This window comes from Callorhinus ursinus, unplaced genomic scaffold (genome assembly GCF_003265705.2).
Source record: "Callorhinus ursinus isolate GAN/ISIS: 27379988/994484 unplaced genomic scaffold, GSC_fseal_2.0 scaffold50, whole genome shotgun sequence".
In the NCBI taxonomy this organism is placed as follows: Eukaryota; Metazoa; Chordata; class Mammalia; order Carnivora; family Otariidae; genus Callorhinus; species Callorhinus ursinus.
Genome location: NW_027397112.1, coordinates 7,133,480 through 7,155,071, shown reverse-complemented (window position 1 = coordinate 7,155,071; position 21,592 = coordinate 7,133,480). Strand labels below are relative to the sequence as shown.

Sequence of the window (21,592 nt, the reverse complement as noted above, 5' to 3'; positions counted from 1 at the left end):
AGGTCATGAGCCCGGGTTCCTGGGATCAAGCCCCACATTGGGCTCCCTGCTCAGCGGGAAGCCTGCTTCTCCTTCTCCCACTCCCCCTGCTTGTGTTCCCTCTCTCACTGTCTCTCTCTCTCTCTGTCAAATAAATAAATAAAATCTTAAAAAAAAAAATCAAAAAAATAATATAGATTTGAGGCAGACTAGTATATATGAATGAAATTCATTTAAATATGCCTTTTCCTGCTCAGTTCTGTGGTGTGAGAGACCATCATAGAGTTGGTTGAGAGACTGGCATAGATGAACCATTGTCTTCCTCTGGTTTTCTTTTTTTTTTTTAAGATTTTATTTATTTATTTGACAGAGACAAAGCGAGAGAGGGAGCACAAGCAGGGGGAGTGGGAGAGGGAGAAGCAGGCTTCCCGCGGAGCAGGGACCCCGATGTGGGGCTCAATCCCAGGACCCTGGGATCATGATCTGAGCAGTAGGCAGATGCTTAATGACTGAGCCACCCAGGCTCCCCTTCCTCTGATTTTCTAAGAGATTTGTTTCTGTAGGACAATTTGGAAAGGGTTGCTTATTTATTTGTCTTGAGGCAACCTGGGTTAAAGTAAACAAAAATATGTGTTTTAATAGTACAAGTGCCATTCAAAGCACATATCCAAAAATACAGTTTATTAATAGAGTCATAACATTTTAGAGCTAATAAAAGGGACTGTTTAACTCTGTTGTTTTTCTGATTGAGAAACTGACATTTATATGTAAGACTCTTGGAATGTGAAGAAATGTGCCAGGTAACCTTTAGTTCAGTGCACAGTATAAATCACAGGTAACAGTACTACATTTGTAGCAAGGTGATTTGTTTTTTTTTAAAGTTACACACATAGGGGCCCCTTGGTGGTGCATTCGGTTGAGTGGCTGACTCTGGATTTCGGCCCAGGTCATGATCTCGGGGTCAAGGGATAGAACTCTGTGTCAGGCTCTGCACTCAGCGCGGAGTCTGCTTGTCCCTCTGCCTCTGCTCCTCCCACAGCCCGCTCTCTTTCTAAAAAATAAATAAATAAAATCTTAAAAAAAAAGTTACACAGCGATATATAGTGAATGACATAGAACAATGAGTGGCAGTAGGAGACAAGAAAGGAGGAAGAGAGGGTTTTGATTAGGTTTGTCAGGGAGGCTTGCTGGAGGAAGAAGAGTTTGAACCAGTCTTGCAACTGGCTAATGGCATGACCACAGCTGCAGTGGGGCTCCTCTTTTCGCTGTGACATGTCTCCTTAGCTCTGGAAAGTGCTTAAGGACACAAAATATGCCTCTCCTTTTCCCATAATTACTTTTTACCTAGAACTTTTCTTTTTGCTCTACCAGACTTAGAAAGTAATGATTTTCTTAAAATAACCTTTTCTAGATTGCTTAAAATTAATGGTTTCTAATTCACTGTCTGTCACTTGAGCCCAGGGGGTAAGCCTCACTCCAGCCATGACTTACCTAATGACCTGTATTTTTTTCAAGGAACAGCAGGATGTTCACTTACCATTAGAATATTGATGTAATTGTTTTGTTTTGTTTTTCTTGTACCCCATCTGATTTCTGTTAATGTAGTTTTTGCACAGCTTTTAGAATTACTAAGTTGTATGCCCTTCTAGAAATCATGGTTATAATTAGTGTTAGAGGGATCAGTTTTTGAGATACAAGGTGTCCCAGAGCCTTGCACTTATTGAAAGAGTGCTATTTTGGGCGCCTGGGTGGCTCAGATGGTTAAGCGTTTGCCTTCACCTCAGGTCATGATCCCAGGGTCCTAGGATCAAGTCCCGCATCGGGCTCCCTGCTCAGCGGGGAGCCTGCTTCTCCCTCTGCCTCTCTCTCTCTCTGTCTTTTATGAATAAATAAATAAAATCTTTAAAAAAATAAATAAAATTTTTTTTTTAAAAAGAAAGAGTTCTATTTTATAATAAAACCTTCGCTCTCTGGAACTCCTGTGTCTCTGAACAGCCAATTTTTCAGATAATTAGAAGTTCAACCTGAGCTACATGATATTGTTTTTCAAGGAAATGTTTGCAGGATATACCATGGGATTTTTTTTTCCAGCTTGATTGAGGTATAATTGACAGAAGGTATTCTGTTTACTTTTCTATCTTAAAAAAATATGCATTGTCTTGATGACAAAGAGTCCGAATTATTATTCTCAATGATTATGATAATTGATAATGCTGTTTAGAGTCTGTATTAGAGGTTGCAGACTACAGGCCACGACCAAATCCCACCTGCTGGCTTTGTAAATAAAGTTTTTGTACATAGCCACCTTTCGTTATACATTGTCTGGCAGCTTTGTACTTACAAAGGCAGAGTTGAATACTTGTCCCAGAGACCCTGTGGCCCACAGAGTTTAAAATATTTACTATGTAAATATTTATCAAAATTTACCAAAATGTTTTGCTGACCCCTGACCTAGATGATAGAATGTTAGAACTAGAGGTGAGGAACCTGGGCAGGGGATACGTGACCATCAATGTCATATTTTATTGAGGGGAGTATGGGTGACTGCGGCTTCTCCTCCCTACCCAGGGAATGGAACTACTTAAGCTCTGCCTCTGCCACTGACTCTTTTCTTCAGTCCCAGTATTTGCTGGCTATGGCTTTGTAGTGTTCACAGCCACCCCTGAACTCTGCTTTTCTCTTCTCTTTCTTCCCCCTTTTGTCTTTTGCAACTTCTATGCTTTTTTGCTTGACTCCAAAAAGTAGTTGCGATTTTATTTATTGATTTGAGGGACACAGAGACCATAAGCAGAGAGACAAAGAAGCATACTCCCTGCTGGGCAGGGAGCCTGAGGCGGGGCTCGATCCCAGGACCCTGAGATCATGACCTGAGCTGAAGGCAGACACTGAACCAACTAAGCCACCCAGGTGCCCCATCTAGGAAGCCTTCTAATAGACATCCTCAAACACCCCTTTTCATGTAATCACTTCACTGTTTGTAGTGGAGAGGGGTAAAGTCTTTCATCTGAGGTTTTTCTCACCTTTTTGAGTTTATTACTAGGTGTTCAGTACTTCTTAGCTATCAGAGACTTTTTTTTTAAAGATTTTATTTATTTGAGAGAGAAAGAGACAAAGCATGAGCGGGGGGAGGGGCAAAAGCAGGCTCCCTGAGGAGCAGCAGGGAGCCCAGTGCGGGGCTGTATCCCAGGACCCCGGGATCATGACCTGAGCCAAAGGCAGACGCTTAATGACTGAGCCACCCAGGCGCCTCCTATCAGAGACATTTGGGGAAAAAAATTCTTTTTAAGATTTTATTTATTTATTTGACAGAGAGCACAAGCAAGGGGAGAGGTAGAGGGAGAAGCAGGCCTCCCGTGGAGCAGGGAGCCCGATGCGGAGCTCGATCCCAGGACCCTGGGATCATGACCTGAGCCAAAGTCAGTTGCTTAACAGCTGAGCCACCCAGGTGCCCCATGAAGTTGTTTTTTTTTTTTTTTTAAGCAAGCTCTACACCCAGCGTGGGGCTTAAACTCACAACCCTGAGATCAAGAGTTCCATGCTCTACCAACTAAATCAGCCAAGCACTCCTTATGTTTTTTTGTTTTGTTTTAAGATTCTATTTATTGGGGTGCCTGGGTGGCTCAGTCATTAAGCGTCCACCTTTGGCTCAGGTCATGATCCTGGGGTCCTGGGATTGAGCCCCACATCGGACTTCCTGCTTGGCAGGAAGACTGCTTCTCCCTCTCCCACTCCCCCTGCTTGTGTTCCCTGTCTCGCTGCCTCTCTCCCTGTCAGATAACTTTGACAGGGAGAAACGCAGCGAGACTGAGCCACCCAGGCGCCCCGCTCCTTATGTTTTTTTTTTTTTTAAAGATTTTATTTATTTATTTGACAGAGACAGAGACAGCGAGAGGGAACACAAGCAGGGGGAGTGGGAGAGGGAGAAGCAGGCCTCCCGCCGAGCAGGGAGCCCGATGTGGGACTTGATCCCAGGACCCTGGGATCATGACCTGAGCCGAAGGCAGATGCTTAACAACAGAGCCACCCAGGCACCCTCCTTATGTTTTTTAATAGGCATTTCCATTTCTAGAATTGCTTGGGAAGACTAGATTTGAACATAGCTCTTCCATCAATGAAATTCTTCCTTTTTAACTGTATGAGGAATGAATCTTACTTATGAATGGTTATTATTGTAGGCTGTTGCAAAAATGGTTCAACAGTGCTGTACTTACGTTGAGGAAATCACAGACCTTCCAATCAAACTTCGATTAATTGATACCCTACGAATGGTTACAGAAGGAAAGGTAAGTTTTCCATTGGCGTAACTCACAGTGGAAAGTCCTGTCTTTTCTGTATTCAGAGATTCTTATGTAGACATTATATCAATAGGTATGTATATATTTTTTAAGATGGCAAAAAGATTATCACCTTCATGCAATCATTATCTTTATACATTTCCTTCTAGTTTCTTCGCATATATAAATGAATGTATTTATATTTATATATATATATATATATTTTTTTTTTTTAAAGACTTTATTTTTAAGTAATCTCTGCACCCACCGTGGGGCTCGAACTAATGACCTGGAGATCATGAGTCACATGTTCTTCCGACTGAGCCAGCCAGGCACCCCCAAATGAATATATTTAAATAGTGGCAGTCTTTTTTTTTGTTTTAAGATTTTATTTATGTATTTGACAGAGAGACACAGCAAGAGAGGGAACACAGGGGGAGTGGGAGAGGGAGAAGCAGGCTTCCCACTGAGCAGGGAGCCTGATGCGGGGCTCCATCCCAGGACCCTGGGATCCTGACCTGAGCCAAAAGGCTGACGCTTAACGACTGAGCCACCCAAGCGCCCCAGTGGCAGTCTTTTTTTTGTTTGTGTGTTTTTTTTTTTGGTTTTTTTTTTGAGAGAGAATGAGAGAGAGAGCACAAGAGGGAAGAGGGTCAGAGGGAGAAGCAGACTCCCTGCTGAGCAGGGAGCCCGATGTGGGACTCAATCCCAGGACTCCAGGATCATGACCTGAGCCGAAGGCAGTCGCCCAACCAACTGAGCCACCTAGGCGCCCCCGAATGACAGTCTTGATATATCCAGATTTTTCTAGGAATTAGTGATCTTACCCCAAATTTACATGCAGTAACAATGAATCCAACATAAAGCTAATTCTTCACCCCAGCCTAGATCTGCTTGAGAAATCTATGCTTGGGATAGCTAAGGTTTCACTCTACTATTTAACATAATAGTTTTATTATTTTAATTATTATATTTATTATTATTATAATTATTTAATTATTAATATTTTTAACTGCCCGGCTGGCTCTTAGTAGGGCAACTTGACTCTTGATCTTGGAGTTTGAGTTCAAGCCCCATGTTGGGTATACAGCTTACTTTAAAAAAAAAAAAAAAAGAAGAATAGCGTAGTCACAGTGTAAGTTTAATTTTCAAAATTTCACTGTCTTGCCAGAATCCATTTGTATTTCTTTTGATCCCTTCTTTCTCCTAATTTTATGTTTCTCTAAAAAGGACAAGTATGAAATGGTGACTGACGTAAATATATTTTTTTTTCTAGACAGATTTTTGTCATCTGAGGATAAAAACTTAGGTTATATTTATTAGGTCTTTGTCACTTCAGTAAAATTTTTTCAAAGATTTTTATTTTTTTAAGATTTATTTATTTTAGAGAGAGCGTGTGAGGTTGGGGGGGTGGCAAGGAAGAGAGAATCTTGAGCAGACTCCCCACCAAATGTGGAGCTCAACATGGGGCTCAGTCTCATGACCCTGAGGTCATGACTTGAGCCAAAATCAAGTCATATGCTCACCCAACTGAGCCACCCAGGCACCCCAAGATTTTTTTTTTTTTTTAAAGATTTTTTATTTATTCATTTGTCAGAGAGAGAGAGAGAGAGAGAGCACAAGCAGAGGGAGAAGCAGGCTCCCTGCTGAGCAAGGAGCCTGATGCGGGACTTGATCCCAGGATCCCGGGATCATGACCTGAGCCGAAGGCAGACGCTTAACCGACTGAGCCACCCAGGCGTCCCAGGCACCCCAAGATTTTATTTTTTTTTAAGTAATCTCTACACCCAACATGGGGCTTGAACCTGCAACCCTGAGAACACTGTTCTTTACCTCCTCAGAGAGATCCGTCATAAAAATAGTCACGGTGCTGTGTCTTGACTCTTAATTTCGGCTCAGGTCACAATCTCAGAATCATGAGATCCAGCCCCATGTTGGGCTCCGTGCTGACCAGGGGTCTGCTTGAGATTCTCTCTCTCTCCCTCTATCCCTCCCCGCACCCCACCCCCGCTCGTGCCCACGATTTTTCTGAAATAAATCCTTAAAAAAAAAGAAAGAAACACATGGGACGTTTAGGAAAGTGAAAGTAGTTTGTTATTCTTAGAAATTAAGGTTTTGGGGGTGGAGTGGGGAAAGGGGTTGCTGCAGAACAAAGGCTAAAGGGATAAGCAAGCCTAAGCAGCATAAAAATTAGTTCCCTAGACTCCATTAGGCTATAGTTATATTTTTGATGTTTAATTTGTTGGAAATTATAAATCCACTAACATTACTTATATCTGCAAAAAACGCTGATAACTTTAACAAGATCAAATATTTTTATTTATTTTTTTTAAATAAGCTCTACACCCAGTGTGGGGCTTGAACTTATGACCCCAAAATCAAGAGTCACGTGCTCTACTGACTGAGCCAGCCAGGCACCCCTCAAATAATTCTTTTAAAGACACTGTTCTATTTTCTGTACTATTTAATGTAGCTTATGGTTCTGTTATTCATTAAACACAATGATTTCATATTTAGGCTCTTGAGGCAAAGCTACAAAATATGGATTATGTTTCGTAGAGACCTTTTCTTAAAAATTATGTGATTGTGGGGTGCCTCGGTGGCTCAGTTGGTCATGTCCAACTCTTGATTTTGGCTCAGGCCATGATCTCAGGGTCGTGAGATCGAGCCCTGAGTCAGGCTCATTCAGCAGGGAGTCTGCTCTAGATTCTCTCTCTCCCTCTCCCCCTCCTCCCTGGGCATGCATGCGTGGGCATGTATGTGCTCGCGCACACCCTCTCTTTCTGTCTCTGAAATGAATAAATTAAAAAAAATTTTGTGATTGTGAAATGTAAAATATCATACAGCTATATTTGTACATGGAGGATAAGGTGCACAATAACTGCAGGATAAATACTGTTAGGCTTAGTTTGAATAATAGTTCAACTCTATCTTTAAAATGTTAACACATTGGGCGCCTGGGTGGCTCGGTTGGTTGGGCGACTGCCTTCGGCTCAGGTCATGATCCTGGAGTCCCGGGATCGAGTCCCACATCGGGCTCCCTGCTCAGCGGGGAGACTGCTTCTCCCTCTGACCCTCTTCCCTCTCATGCTCTCTATCATTCTTTCTCTCTAATAAATAAATAAAATCTTAAAAAAAAAAATAAAATGTTAACACATTTCCATGGGAATTTTGATAATATAAATTTCTCATATTTGTAGATTTATGTTGAAATTGAGCGTGCTCGACTGACGAAAACGTTAGCAACTATAAAAGAGCAAAACGGTGACGTGAAAGAGGCCGCCTCCATTTTACAGGAGTTACAGGTAAGGAGTTGTATTTAGAATGTGAAAATCTTTATGTTTAGTCAGCAGTATTTCTTATGGAAATAGCTTATTTTGACACCTTATCACTTTTTCAAAACTACCAAGACTAAAAGTGAGTACAGGGGAGTGTAAGGTTGATATTCAGGTGTCTGAAAATTATGTAATTAGGGTTCTGACTAACTGCTAAAAAAAGTTTTGAAGAAAAGTTAGAATTGATGCATTAGTCTTGATTTTGTGCTTTTTGAAAATTTTCATTCTCTTTAGAACTTAAATTAGTAATTCAGGTACTATGTATGCCTTAGGGATTTGCTGTTAATCATTAGCTTCATTCTAAATGAATATTTGATTGATGGTCAATTTCTAGGCTAAATTGTTTTAACAAAGAAAAATTGCCTCATAATTTGCCATGTTTCAGGACAAATTTAAGAGAGATCTTAAAATGAGACATCAATGGACTAAGAAATCTGAGAAAAGCCATAGACGCACTCACTCAAAATTTTCCTTATAATTTTGGTCCATCAAGTTTTCCACATTAAGTTAAATTGCTTCAGCCATGTGCCATTTTAGCTAAAGGAAGGGAAAAAATAACACTGAGGGGATCTTGTGTGCTATGCATTGTTTTTATTGTTTTTTTTTAACCATGTCCTGTGTTCTCTATACATTTTATCTTCTTCAGTGTTCATATACAATACTATTTTTATCCCCATTTTTCTGCCAAGGAAACCCAAACTCAAAGGGATTAAGTAATGTGCCTAATAAGTCATTGCCAAGAAGTGGTGGAGTTCAGATTCATACTAGTTGTGTTTGGCTTCAGACTTCTTTTCTTCTTTTTAATTAAAAGACTTTATTTTTTAGAGCAGTTTTAGGTTCACAACAAAGTTGAGCGGCAAGTACAGAAAGAGTTCCCATGTGCCGCCTGATGCCCTCCCCCTGCAACACGCACACACATGCACAACTTCCTGTTCTACCAACATCTCCCACCAGAGTGGTACATTAGTTAGGGTTGATGAACCTACATCGACATGTGGTCACCTGAAGTCTATAGTTTGCATTAAGTTTCACTCTTCGTATCGTATGTTCTGCAGATTTTGACAAATGCATAATGATCTGTGTTCATCAACGTAGTATCGTATAAAATAATTTCACTGCCCTAAAAATTCTCTGTGGTCTGCCTATTCCTCTTTCCTCCCCGTTCCAACCCCTGGCAACTGCTGATCTTTCTACTGTCTCCATAGCTTTGCCTTCAAACTCTGTTTTCAACCAGGAGGATTGTGTGCCTCATGATTCAACATCCTCTGAAATATTCTTGCCAAAAAAAAATTCACCTCAGTTATATAAAGCTTCTAGGTTTAACTACCAGTTTACAGGATATACTAGGGACAGAGGAGCCTATTAAATGATACCACAGGGATGCAATCAGCATAATTTAGACTCTAGGAAACTATAGGATGATTGGCTTGATTTTGTCAACAAATAAATGGCAAGAAAAAAAGAGCCATAAGAAACTGCTCTAGGGTGCCTGGGTGGCTCAGTTGGTTAAGCGACAGCCTTCGGCTCAGGTCATGATCCTGGAGTCCCGGGATCGAGTCCCACATCAGGCTTCCTGCTCAGCAAGGAGTCTGCTTCTCCCTCTGACCCTCCCCACTCTCATGTGCTCTCTGTCTCTCTCATTCTCTCTCTTTCAAATAAATAAATAAATAAATCTTTAAAAAAAAAAAAAAAAGAAACTGCTCTACCAGCTGCAAAGTATGAGCCTTATTTCGGTTCTGATTTAATTAAAATAAATAAGATAGATATTGGGGACTGACTAGATATTTGGTGATATAAGGAATTTTTAGATAACTTTTCAAAGTTTATCTTTTAGAGACATATTGAAATATATGACACGTTGTCTGAAGTTTGCTTCAAAGTAATTGACACATGGAGAGTGGGTGAAGATACATAAATGAAACATTGATGGCTCATTGTATAGGTTTTTATTTTCCTTAACAAAAAATTACAAAGATCATGAAATAAAAACTTTTTTCAGGCCTAATAATAGTAATGAAATAGCCTTACTTCAGTCCACTTTACCATTCTACGTTTTATAAATTCATTTGCAGTATGTCTATGCCAAATATTAAATTAAAAATGTTTTTCATAGTGGGGCGCCTGGGTGGCTCAGTCGTTAAGCATCTGCCTTGGCTCAGGTCATGATCCCAGGGTCCTGGGATCGAGCCCTGCATTGGGCTCCCTGCTTGGCCGGAAGCCTGCGTCTCCCTCTCCCACTCCCCCTGCTTGTGTTCCCTCTCTCGCTGTGTCTCTCTCTGTCAAATAAATAAATAAAATCTTTAAAAAAAAAGTTTTTCATAGTATTTGTCATAATTGTGGGCGCCTGGGTGGCTCAGTTGGTTAAGCAACTGCCTTCAGCTCAGGTCATGATCCTGGAGTCCCGGGATCAAGTCCCACATCAGGCTCCCTGCTCTGCGGGGAGTGTGCTTCTCCCTCTGACCCTCTTCCCTCTCGTGCTCTCTATCTCTCATTCTCTCTCTCTCAAATAAATAATAAAATAAAATCTTTAAAAAAAAAAAAGTATTTGTCATAATTGATTTTCTATATTGTATGTGTTGTATATTTACTGTAAAGCTACATTCTATATCTGTTAGGAGTCATACCAGCCTTGTTATCTGAACTTTAAAAAGACAAGTACCTCTTCTTTCTGTAATTTTTTGTTAATATAAATAGAAAGCCTGCAGGGCGCCTGGGTGGCTCAGTTGGTTAAGCGACTGCCTTCAGCTCAGGTCATGATCCTGGAGTCCCGGGATCGAGTCCCACATCGGGCTCCCTGCTCTGCGGGGAGTCTGCTTCTCCCTCTGACCCTCTTCCCTCTTGTGCTCTCTATCTCTCATTCTCTCTCTCAAATAAATAAAATCTTTAAAAAAAAAAAAAAGCCTGCAAGTGACACCTTTTTTCGTGTTTAGAATTGTAATTTCTGGGGCGCCTGGGTGGCTCAGTCGGTTAAGCATCTGCTCCGGCTCATGTCAGGATCCCAGGGTCCTGGGGTCGCACCCCGCGTCAGCTCCCTGCTCAGGGGGGAGTCTGCTCCTCCTTCTCACTTTGACTCTCTCCGCGGCTTGTGCTATTTCTCTTTCTCTCAAATAAATAAAATATTTTAAAAAAATGAATGAACTATTGATATACATAACAACTTAAATGAATCTACTGAGTGAACAAAGATAGTCTCAAGAGATTACATTCTGGGGCGCCTGGGTGGCTCAGTTGGTTAAGCGACTGCCTTCGGCTCAGGTCATGGTCCCGGAGTCCCGGGATCGAGTCCCACATCGGGCTCCTTGCTCAGCGAGGAGCCTGCTTCTCCCTCTGACCCTCCCCTGTCTCATGTACTCTCTCTCTCTCTCCTTCTTGCTCTCTCAAATAAATAAATAAATCTTTAAAAAAAAAAGAGAGAGAGATTACATTCTGTGTTTGACATTCTTGAAAAGACGTGTCTGTAGTGATGGAGAACAGATCATTCTGAGTCGGGGAAGTATGTGACTGAAGGGGCAGATGAGGGAGTTTGTTTTGGGGTGATAGAACTATTCTGTATCTTGATTGTGATGACACAAGTCTATACATATGTTAAAATTCACAGAACTTTTTTTTTTTAAAGATTTTATTTATTTTTTGACAGAGAGTGTACAAGCAGGGAAACCAGCAGGCAGAGGGAGAGGGAGAAGCAGGCTCCTCGCTGAGCAGGGAGCCCGATGTGGGGCTGGATCCCAGGACCCTGGGATCATGACCTGAGCTGAAGGCAGATGCTTAACCATCTGAGCCACCCAGGCACCCCTAAAATTCACAGAACTTTTTATGCCAGAACAAAAAAATATCGACTTTCCTATATAATTTTTTTAATTGTAATTTCCTGGAGGAAACTACCTTTCTATATCATCAGCACTCTCCCAGTTTGCGAGAAGGTTCTTATTATTTGACAAGTGTGAATATTTTCATACATTTAATTTTGCAATTTTTAGAAATTACCAAGTATAAATTTATTTGGGGTCTTACTTTGCTAGGTGGAAACCTACGGGTCAATGGAAAAGAAGGAGAGAGTGGAGTTTATCTTGGAGCAAATGAGGCTCTGCCTAGCTGTGAAGGATTACATTCGTACACAAATCATCAGCAAGAAAATTAACACCAAATTTTTCCAGGAAGAAAATACAGAGGTAAGCATGTTTTTTACTGCAAGTTTACTTTAGAAGTGTTTGGAAAAAACCCATAAGCCCCAATTTATTTTATCAACTTTTTTTTTCAGAAATTAAAATTGAAATATTATAACTTAATGATTCAGCTGGATCAACATGAGGGATCTTATTTGTCTATTTGTAAGCACTACAGAGCAATATATGATACTCCCTGTATACAGGCAGAAAGTGAAAAGTGGCAACAGGTGAGAATATATTCTTAGACTTGACATTGATACTTACTAGGAAGAATTTGCATTTTTTATTTTGAAATGATTTTAACTTCAGTAATTATATGTGGTTGTGTGGCGCTGCTTTCTGTTCAGTGTGTTGATAATTCAGTTTATCTTTACTGATTCAAATGAATTGTGACAATATTCTAAATTATCACTTTTGAAGAATGTAGCCTTACTGTTTAAAAGTGGGGCATGTGGGCAGCTCAGTCGGGTAAGTAGTCCTCCTCTTGATTTCGGCTCAGGTCATGATTTCAGGGTCGTGAGATCAAGCCCCACAATCAGGCTCTGCACTCAGCTCGGGATCTGCTTGAGATTCTTTCTCTCCCTCTTCCCCTCCCCCAACTCCTGTGCTTGCGCACAGGCGAGCATGCTCTAAATAAATAATAGATAAATAAAATCTTTTAAAAATAGGGACACCTGGGTGGCTCAGTCAGTTAAGCCATCTCCCTTTGTCTCAGGTCATGATTCGGGGGGCCCTGGGATTGAGCCCCCTGTCAGACTCCTTGCTCAATGGGGTGCCTGCTTCTCCCTCTCCCTCTGCTGCTCCCCCTGCTTGTACTCTCTCTGTCACATAAATACATTTTTTTAAAAAAATCTTCTTTTAAATATTTTTTTTTAAGATTTTATTTATTTGAGGGAGAGAACACAAGCAGGGGAAGGGGCAGAGGGAGGAGCAGACTCCCTGCTGAGCAGGGAGCCTGATGTGGGGCTCAATCCCAGGACCCTGGGATCATGACCCGAGCCAAAGGCAGATGCTTAACCGACTGAGCCAGCCAGGCGCCCCCCCCCCCAAAAAAAATCTTAAATAAAATATGTATAGCAGGAGTGCCTGGCTGGCTCAATCGGTAGAGCATGCGACGCTTGATCCTTGGGGTCATGAGTTTTCAAGCCCCATGTTGGGTGTAGAGAATGAATGAATGAATGAATGATGCTTCGGTGGCTCAGTCAGTTAGGCATCTGCCTTTGGGTCAGGTCATGATCCCAGGGTCCTGGGATCGAGTCCCCCATCGGGCTCCTTGCTCAGCAGGGAGCCTGCTGCTCCCCCTGCTTGTGCTCTCTCTGACAAATAAATAAAATCTTTAAAAATAAATAAATAAAATAAAATAATGTATAGCAGGTCACTTGCTACAAAGATTATAGGTAAAAGACCTAGTATTATTTTGGAAAATTATTTCACAAAACTGTTTCAAATGGTTTATATGTATATTCTGTGTTTGTACTAACTTGTTACAAGAACTTTTTCCTTATATATCTGGCACCAAAAAATGTCAGCCCAGGTAGTAATTCAAGTTAGCAAAGATTTACTGCAATTGTTCCGGAGAAATTTAATGTGACAGGAAGCCACTGTAAAGGGCAGCTTGGTGTGGTATGCTTAGTCCCTAAGACTTGAGTATAATATCAGACATGAATATAGACAATTCTCCCATGATTTTTTAGTTGCTGCCAGAGTTTCCACTTTGTTTCTAAGCTTGTTTATAATCGATTGTGTTATACAACACTTTTAGGCTCTGAAAAGTGTCGTCCTCTATGTGATTTTGGCTCCTTTTGACAACGAACAGTCAGATTTGGTTCACCGAATAAGTGGTGACAAGAAGTTAGAAGAAATTCCTAAATACAAGTAAGTACTTTTTTAGCTAGTGTAGTGTACATCTCAGCAGAAACACCATTTTGAAAGAAAATAGGTTAACCTAAGTGTCCACCTGCTTAATTTGGTTGCTGATAGATTGTATTGGTGAATAAAACTAGAGTTCATAGAGTAGTGAAATGTTTTTTTCACGCTGCATTAGAAATTAATGAGGTTAGGGTGCCTGGGTGGCTCAGTTGGTTAAGCGACTGCCTTCGGCTCAGGTCATGATCCTGGAGTCCCAGGATCGAGTCCCACATCGGGCTCCCTGCTCAGCAGGAGTCTGCTTCTCCCTCTGACCTTCTTCCCTCTCATGCTCTCTATCTCTCATTCTCTCTCTCTCAAATAAATAAATAAAATCTTAAAAAAAAAAAAAGAAATTAATGAGGTTATAACACACTTCATTCCAAACCACTTATCATGGGGCGTCTAGGTGGCTCAGTTAAGCATCCAGCTCTTGGTCTCAGCTCAGGTCTTGATCTTGGGGTTGTGAGTTTGGGCTTCATGTCGGGCTCCATGCTGGGTGTGGAGCCTACTTTAAAAAATAAATAAGCCATTTATCAAATAGAAGTTGCATTTCAAGCTCACTTTAGCAGCTTTTGGTTAACTAACCGTGTGATAAAGTTTAGTCTTAGTAGTTTGGGGCTTTGTGATTTTCAGAAGTATACACTTCCTAAGCAGAGTGGGCTTTTATTTATTAAAAGCTGTTTTTCTTTTATCTGTCTCATTGGTAAGTTTACATTAATTATTCCAGAGACTGGAAAATACATTGCAGGAGGGAGCAGAATGTTAAGTAGGGGAATGCTCCATTCAGAATTAGTGTGGAAAAAATGGTAGTAAAGTAGGTAAAATAAATAATAATCAACTTATGTTTTGTTCTACAAATAAAAATTTATAAGTACAGTCTTTGTCGATATTTGAACATTTGCTGTTATAGTACATGAAACTTAATTTTTACAGATTTGGAATATTAAGTTTTATACAATTTACAGGGATCTTTTAAAGCTTTTTACCACAATGGAGCTGATGCGTTGGTCCACACTTGTTGAAGACTATGGAATGGAATTAAGAAAAGGGTCTCTTGAGAGTCCGGCAACTGATGTTTTTGGTTCTACAGAGGAAGGTGAAAGAAGGTGGAAAGACTTGAAGAACAGAGTTGTTGAACATGTAAGAATCTGGCATGATAGAGATGCCAATCTGAAAGTAAACTTTGGCAAATTTGAGTATAAACTTTTATTTTTCAAGTTTGATAGTCAAATATGGTTTTTTTGGAGGTTATGTCTTTAATTCTTTGCTTTAGGATTTTTGTTTTTTGGGTTTTTTTGCTATGCCCAATGTAGTAGTGATGTAAATTTGTTGTTCGAATGTCTGTTGTGTATTTCCAAAACCATATCCAATTTATCTTCTCCCTCTTATTTCCCCCTGCCCTATTCCCCATTTTTGGCTTTTCAGAAAAAGAAAACAAAACGCCTGTGTTTTAGCATGCTTATTTTGAGGGGACCTCTGAAGAATTCAAAATTTTAGGGGCACCTGGCTGGCTCAGTCAGTAAAGCATGTGACTCTTGATCTTGGGGTTGTAGTTTGAGCCTCACATTGGGTATAGAGATTACTTAAAAATCTTAAAAAAGGGGCGCCTGGGTGGCTCAGTCGTTAAGCATCTACCTTCAGCTCAGGTCCTGATCCCAGGGTCCTGGGATCAAGCCCTGCATGGGGCTCCCCGCTCCGCGGGAAGCCTGCTTCTCCCTCTCCCACTCCCCCTGCTCGTGTTCCCTGTCCCGCTGTGTCTCTCTGTCAAATAAAATCTTAAAAAATAATAATCCAAAATTTTATAGCATATAAACCAGAAGGAATTTCTTAAGAATGTGGGGGATGGTTGTGGGTGAAAGGCGTTCTTTCTGATACTTGCTTGATAGTTTTGGGAATGGGTAACAAGTCTTAAACCTGATCTTTGATCTTCTTGGCGTCACTATAAATTGAATTATCTCAGCATTCATTCACATAACAAACATTTATTGTGAGCCTTCTAGGTGCCAGACAGTGTACAAAGTTGCTGGGACACGTGGCAAAGTAAGACATGGTCCCTACCTTCAGACAGCTTAAAAATAAGTCATAGGGAAAGATGCATTTATAAATAAAAGTATTCTAGATATTAGGGCACAAATAGATATCACGTGGAGTGGAGCATAAGTAGAGAGTTGATTGGTTCTACCTGAAAGGGGCCTCCTGGCTGGCCCAGTTGGTGGAGCATGCAACTCTTCATCTCGGGGTTGTGAGTCCAAGCCCTATGTATGTTGGTTGTGGAGATTACTTAAAAATAAAATCTTAAAAAAAAAAAATAAGAAAAAGAAAGGTCAGGCTAGATGTACAGTAATTGACCCAGGAGGTAAGATTTGTAAGAAGGGTACCCGGTGAGCAGACAGAGCGGATGGTCTGGCAGGGACGCGGAGACACGCCAGCAGGGAACGGAAGCGCCTCCAGGAACAGGGCTCAGTGAGGAAGAAAGTCGGAGATAGGGAAAGGGCCTGGAGCTTAACGAAATTTATATACTGCAGTAGTGGAAACCTTGACCTGAGAGGACAGTGACGAGGCTTGTATCTTACAAAGACCCCTCTGGCAGTAAGCGTGGAGGATGGATTTTGGGGAGAGACAGGAATAGAGTTGAGAAGACTTCTGAGTGAACACCCCTTGTGGGTGTCCGTCAAGGCAGTAGCAGAGGGATTGAAGAATGGATAGGGTGGAATTATTTTAAGAAAGAAAATCAATAGAATTTGGTCGCTGATTACATTTAAGGGATGAAGGAAAAGGGGTCTAGAATGATTGTCCTTCTTCCTAAGAAGTTGGTGTGGCCATGGACCTGAATAGAGGCGGGAGGAGGGACAGCTTCTTCAAAGATCAGTTCATTTTCTCTCCCCACTGGTCCCCATTTTTCCTATGAATGCTGTTGTTTTGTTAATAACATAGAGAATAATAAAGGGAGGAACAGTGGCTCAGTTAAGCGTCCCACTCTTGATTTTGGCTCAGGTCATGATCGCAGGGTTGTGGGTTCGAGCCCCACTTCGGGCTCCAAGCTCAACAGGGAGTCTGATTGAAATTCTCCCTCTCCCTCCATCCTTACCCCCACCCCCACACTCTCTCTCTAAAATAAATTAATCCTTTTTTAAAAAGAATAATAAAGGGAACTGTTCCCAGTGAAAAGGAAATTTAATTTCAGTTTACCTTTAAGTAGTTATAATGATGAAAATGTGGTGTCTTAAGATGCTGTCAATCATATTTTGAATCTGAGCCTTTGTGTCATAATTATTAAAGTTTAACTTTAGATTCTAAAGTTTAGCAAAAACCTTTTAGTACAGTTACAGTTTTTTTTAAGGTTTTATTTATTTATTAAAGAGAGAGCTAGTGCACACAGGCAGAGGGAGAATTGAACCTGAGCTAAAGGCAGACACTTAACCCACTGAGCCACCCAGGCGTCCCAGTACAGTTACAGTTTTTAAACAGTCTTTTTTTTTAAAGATTTTATTTATTTATTTGAGAGAGAGAATGAGATAGAGCACGAGAGGGAAGAGGGTCAGAGGGAGAAGCAGACTCCCTGCTGAGCAGGGAGCCCGATGTGGGACTCGATCCCGGGACTCCAGGATCATGACCTGAGCCGAAGGCAGTTGCTTAACCAACTGAGCCACCCAGGCGCCCCTACAGTTACAGTTTTTAACCACTATTTTAGTTAAGATAAGCCTACGTCTTAACTATATATATTTTTTTCCATAAGATTCTATGTATCTGAAAGAGCGTGAGAATGAGTGTTGGGGGGTGGGCAGAGGGAGAAGCGGACTCTCCGCTGATCAGGGAACCTGATGCAGGGCTGATCCCAGGCCCCTGGGATCATGACCTTAGCCAAAGGCAGATGCTTAACTGACTGAGCCACTCAGGTGCCCTTGACTATATATATTTAAAAAGAGTTGTGGAAAGTATTCAGAATAAGTTACAAATAACTGCAGAAACCAAAATATCTAAATTTTGCTTTGTTACTGAAGTTTAGAACCAGTTTCACTCCAGTGGTGGGCTATAGAGAAAAGCTCTGAATCTGACATTTTAACTAAACCTATTTGGATATGAAAAAAATAAAGTAGACCTATTTGGATATGAAAACAAATGGGTTTTTAGCCTTACTGATGACTGTTGTATGTCCTTCATGCCCTTTGTCCTCTCCCCAGAATATTAGAATAATGGCCAAATATTACACGAGGATAACAATGCAGAGGATGGCTCAGCTTCTCGACCTGTCTGTCGATGTAAGTAGTTGGAGTTGTTTGTAGCCAGTCACTTTGAATATCAGCTGACTTGTAAAAATTGAATGAGAAAACCAGTTTTGTTTTATTATTTAATTTTAAGTTTAGGTGACAGAGTTTCTCCAGGCTATCTTGAATACCAAAAAATACCTTAAATAACAAGTTTATAGTTACATTAATATTATGTGTCCTAGTTAAAATCTTCACTTCAGTACGGTAGTTTTACATCGATTCATCTGCAGTGCAGGGTATATATTTCTATAATGAATACATCTAGGTTCCCAGAAATGAGCCATAGAAAATGGGAGAGAGACTTGACTGCATTTCCCTTGCAGAGAGAGGTCAGGTCCTGTTAGAGGAGCAGGTATGTGTTCCTGTTGGTGACATGTATACCACCACAGAGGCCGGGGTCAAGTGAGGTAATCCAGAAGCCATTTCTATCACCAGACAGAGTTTTTCGGGTTACCTAAAAAAGAAGAATCACGGATGTTAGAGGTCGAAGGTTTGATCCTTGGTTGGCGCGTTAGCTACTTACATTTCTGGACAAGGGTACCAGCGTCCTTAGAAGTAGAGTGTCTTGTTCTTGACTAGGTAGTCACCAGTGGCAGAGCATATATGGTAACCCAGCATTTCTGGAAACAAATTATCTGTATAATGGTTAGGGGGAAACATTGTAGACCAAGAGTGTGGACCAAATTGCCATTGGCAGCAGGCTGGCTGTCTGCAGTTATCAACAGGGTTGAGTTTGCACGGAGGCTGATTCAAACTCCACCCTGATATGGGTAGACTCGTAGTCTGTTCATTCCTAGACTCGCAGTAGAATGGTATGTTATTACGGGAAGTTAACAGTTGCTAACTAGAACAGTGAATTTTAGTCCTGCATTTTCTTAGGTAAAGAGTTTAGAAAATACTTTCCTTAAAGTTTATTGTCTGTAATTATCCTGTCTTAATCCAATTGCCTTTCTCTCTTGCAGGAGTCAGAAGCTTTTCTTTCGAATCTAGTAGTTAACAAGACCATCTTTGCTAAAGTAGACAGGTTGGCAGGAATTATCAACTTCCAGAGACCCAAGGATCCAAATAATTTATTAAATGACTGGTCTCAGAAACTGAACTCACTGATGTCTCTAGTTAACAAAACTACACACCTCATAGCCAAAGAGGAGATGATACATAATCTACAATAAGGGTCTCAACGCCCCTAATGCTTTTAGAAAAGAGTTAAAATTGGAAGTCATTAAAAAAAAAAAAAAAAAGACTGTTATGGTGTAAATGTTGGGTTTGTTTGTTTGTGTTTTCTATATTCTCAGCTCCTTTGTCTAAAATTTAAAAGATAGTGAATATGTTTAAGGCCCCTTTTGACCTTTCAGCTCCCTGATTTTATCGTTAACTTTGCATTTGCAATTGGTGCAAAAAAAAAAAAAATACATTTCTATTGTCTACATACTCAAAAAATTGTGTCATAACTTAACCAAATGTGTTTTTCTGTCATTTGAAAACTTTTTAGCTGTTATTTGTTCTCATTCAGCTAACAACCATAATTATAATAATAAACGTATATGCACATTGACTTTCTATACTTACCTGTGTTTCTGAACATTTTGTGGGATAGTGATTTAAGTATTTTTTAAATAAAAGAAATTCTGTTGTAAAGCTATCAATTTGATAGAATTTAAAAAACAACATAGGACATATAAGAACATTTGCGATAGAGTTGTGATTTGTGAAGAATTTGTATTTTAGCATTGAGTGTATGTAGAGTGATCTGGTAGGCTGAAAACATACATGTGTTTTTTTTTCCCCTTGAGTCAGACTAGTTTCAGTCACAGTAGCTTGATTATTTTCATTCCCTTTCTCTGACTTGACCAGTTGAACAAAATCAAGTGACATTGTATTGACATAGTTTAACACACAAAGTCATTTTTATAAGATTTCTTTGTGACTTTCACTTAAAGGTCTAATTACATCGTTAATGTTCCAAATTCATTATCTCCTTATAGGAACTTTAGTTCCATTATATGAACACTGGATTACTACCTAAAATGCTTTAAAAAATGACAACAAAAAAGACTCAGCCACCCTCTTAGCAAATGGCATAGTATTGACTTTTTTTTTTTTTACAGAAGTTAACAAAAGTAGTTTTACTCTCAAAAGAAACATCTGAAATCAATTAATAGCAAATTTTGGAAGTTTTTTAAAATTTGATATATTTCAGGGAAAACTGAAGATTGAAACAATGTTAGAAGCTTATTTAAAATGATGTTGAAACAAAGAAAGTATGAGGTCTACTTTTTTAAAAACCCAAATGAAGGTAGTGGGGGAAAAAGACATTCTGGAAATAGCATTTTTCGTAATTCATTTTCATTTAATGGTCACTAAATTGTCCTCTGTGGTCCCAGGGCTGGGGACATTTGTGGGGTCTCTGCTATTTATGCTGAGTCATTGTGAGTAATAACCTAGTATTAAATCTAATTCTATTTGGAAATTTAATGTATTGGTCACATTAATAACAAACATCTACCACTTATCTTTAAAAATCTAACCAAAAATATGGCAAGGAACACCAGAAGTTCACACTAGCAGTAGGAATATGCTTTATATTTTCTTCTGCATGAAAAGGATAGAAAAAAATGATGTTGTATTGTTAATTTGTAAATCAAGTTGGAGCTAATTTGAATCTAGCTTCTCATTAACTCACTAACTCATTACCCTTGTACTTGCCAAACCTAGGCTATTTGGCCAAATACTTGGTTGTTATAAAGATCTCAAATGGTCCTCTTCTTTGGTCTTTATTTAACATGCTTGCCCTCAAACTAAGCTCTTTGTGTGTTCTGATTTGGTGCCATTTGTTACTGTCCCAGTAACTAAATCCCATTTGATTTAACTGCTCATCCAGTTCTTGTTTTTTTCGTCTCCAAGCAAACTTAAATTTCTTAGTGTTACAAAGAAGAATCCATTAACACAGGGCAGTAAAATATTTGAGGTGTTCAGAACCCCAAATCCCGGCTTCCATTTCAGACCTACAGCTGCCTGTTTGTGAAAAGGATAGAACCACTTTGTTTTAAATATGGAAAAGATAATACTTGACTCCTTTTCATTTTCATTAGGTTACTAACTAGCAGAGATGTGATAAGCCACTGTTTTTTGTTTTCATTTTTTAAATGAGATGGTTTTTGCCCTTTTATTTTTATATAATTTGTTTTTATTTTAGAGTTCACTAGCTATTTCTGTAATTATCCTCAATTTCCATATGCTCACTGAATCATTGAAAAACTAATCTTTAAAATTCATACTGTTTCCTTCTATCTCCTCTGTTACATGTGTGATACAAGTACATATTTTACATTGTTTTTGGCTCCTGGATAGAGCTGCAATAAAAGCACTATTTGTGGGTGTGTAAAAACTTAAAGAATAAACTCATACTTGTAAAGATCACTTCTTTTTTCAATTCTTTTGCTGTTTAAAACAAAAGCCAGGGGCACCTGGGTGGCTCAGTCGGTTAAGCGACTGCCTTCGGCTTGGGTTGTGATCCCAGGCTCATGGGATCAAGCCCCACGTCTGGCTCCCTGCTCAGCAGAGAGCCTGCTTCTCCCTCTGCCTGCCACTCTGCCTGCCTGTGCTCTGTCTGTCGAAGAAATAAATAAAATCTTTAAAAAAAAAAAAAAACATAGGTTTTT

At 40.0% G+C, this 21,592-nt stretch overlaps 1 protein-coding gene across 1 annotated transcript in view; it reads left to right on the top strand.

Annotated features, from left to right (window-relative positions):
* Positions 1 to 21,350, top strand: part of PSMD12 (proteasome 26S subunit, non-ATPase 12) — a 31,371-nt gene extending 10,021 nt beyond the window's left edge. The window contains exons 4-11 of the mRNA XM_025889951.2: positions 4,155 to 4,262; positions 7,454 to 7,558; positions 11,608 to 11,757; positions 11,847 to 11,981; positions 13,517 to 13,629; positions 14,628 to 14,802; positions 17,844 to 17,921; positions 18,893 to 21,350. Of these exons, the coding sequence (XP_025745736.1) occupies positions 4,155 to 4,262; positions 7,454 to 7,558; positions 11,608 to 11,757; positions 11,847 to 11,981; positions 13,517 to 13,629; positions 14,628 to 14,802; positions 17,844 to 17,921; positions 18,893 to 19,102 (1,074 nt within the window). The 3' untranslated portion in view covers positions 19,103 to 21,350. The remainder of the gene's footprint in view (positions 1 to 4,154; positions 4,263 to 7,453; positions 7,559 to 11,607; positions 11,758 to 11,846; positions 11,982 to 13,516; positions 13,630 to 14,627; positions 14,803 to 17,843; positions 17,922 to 18,892) is intronic.
* The last annotated feature ends 242 nt before the right edge of the window (positions 21,351 to 21,592 follow it).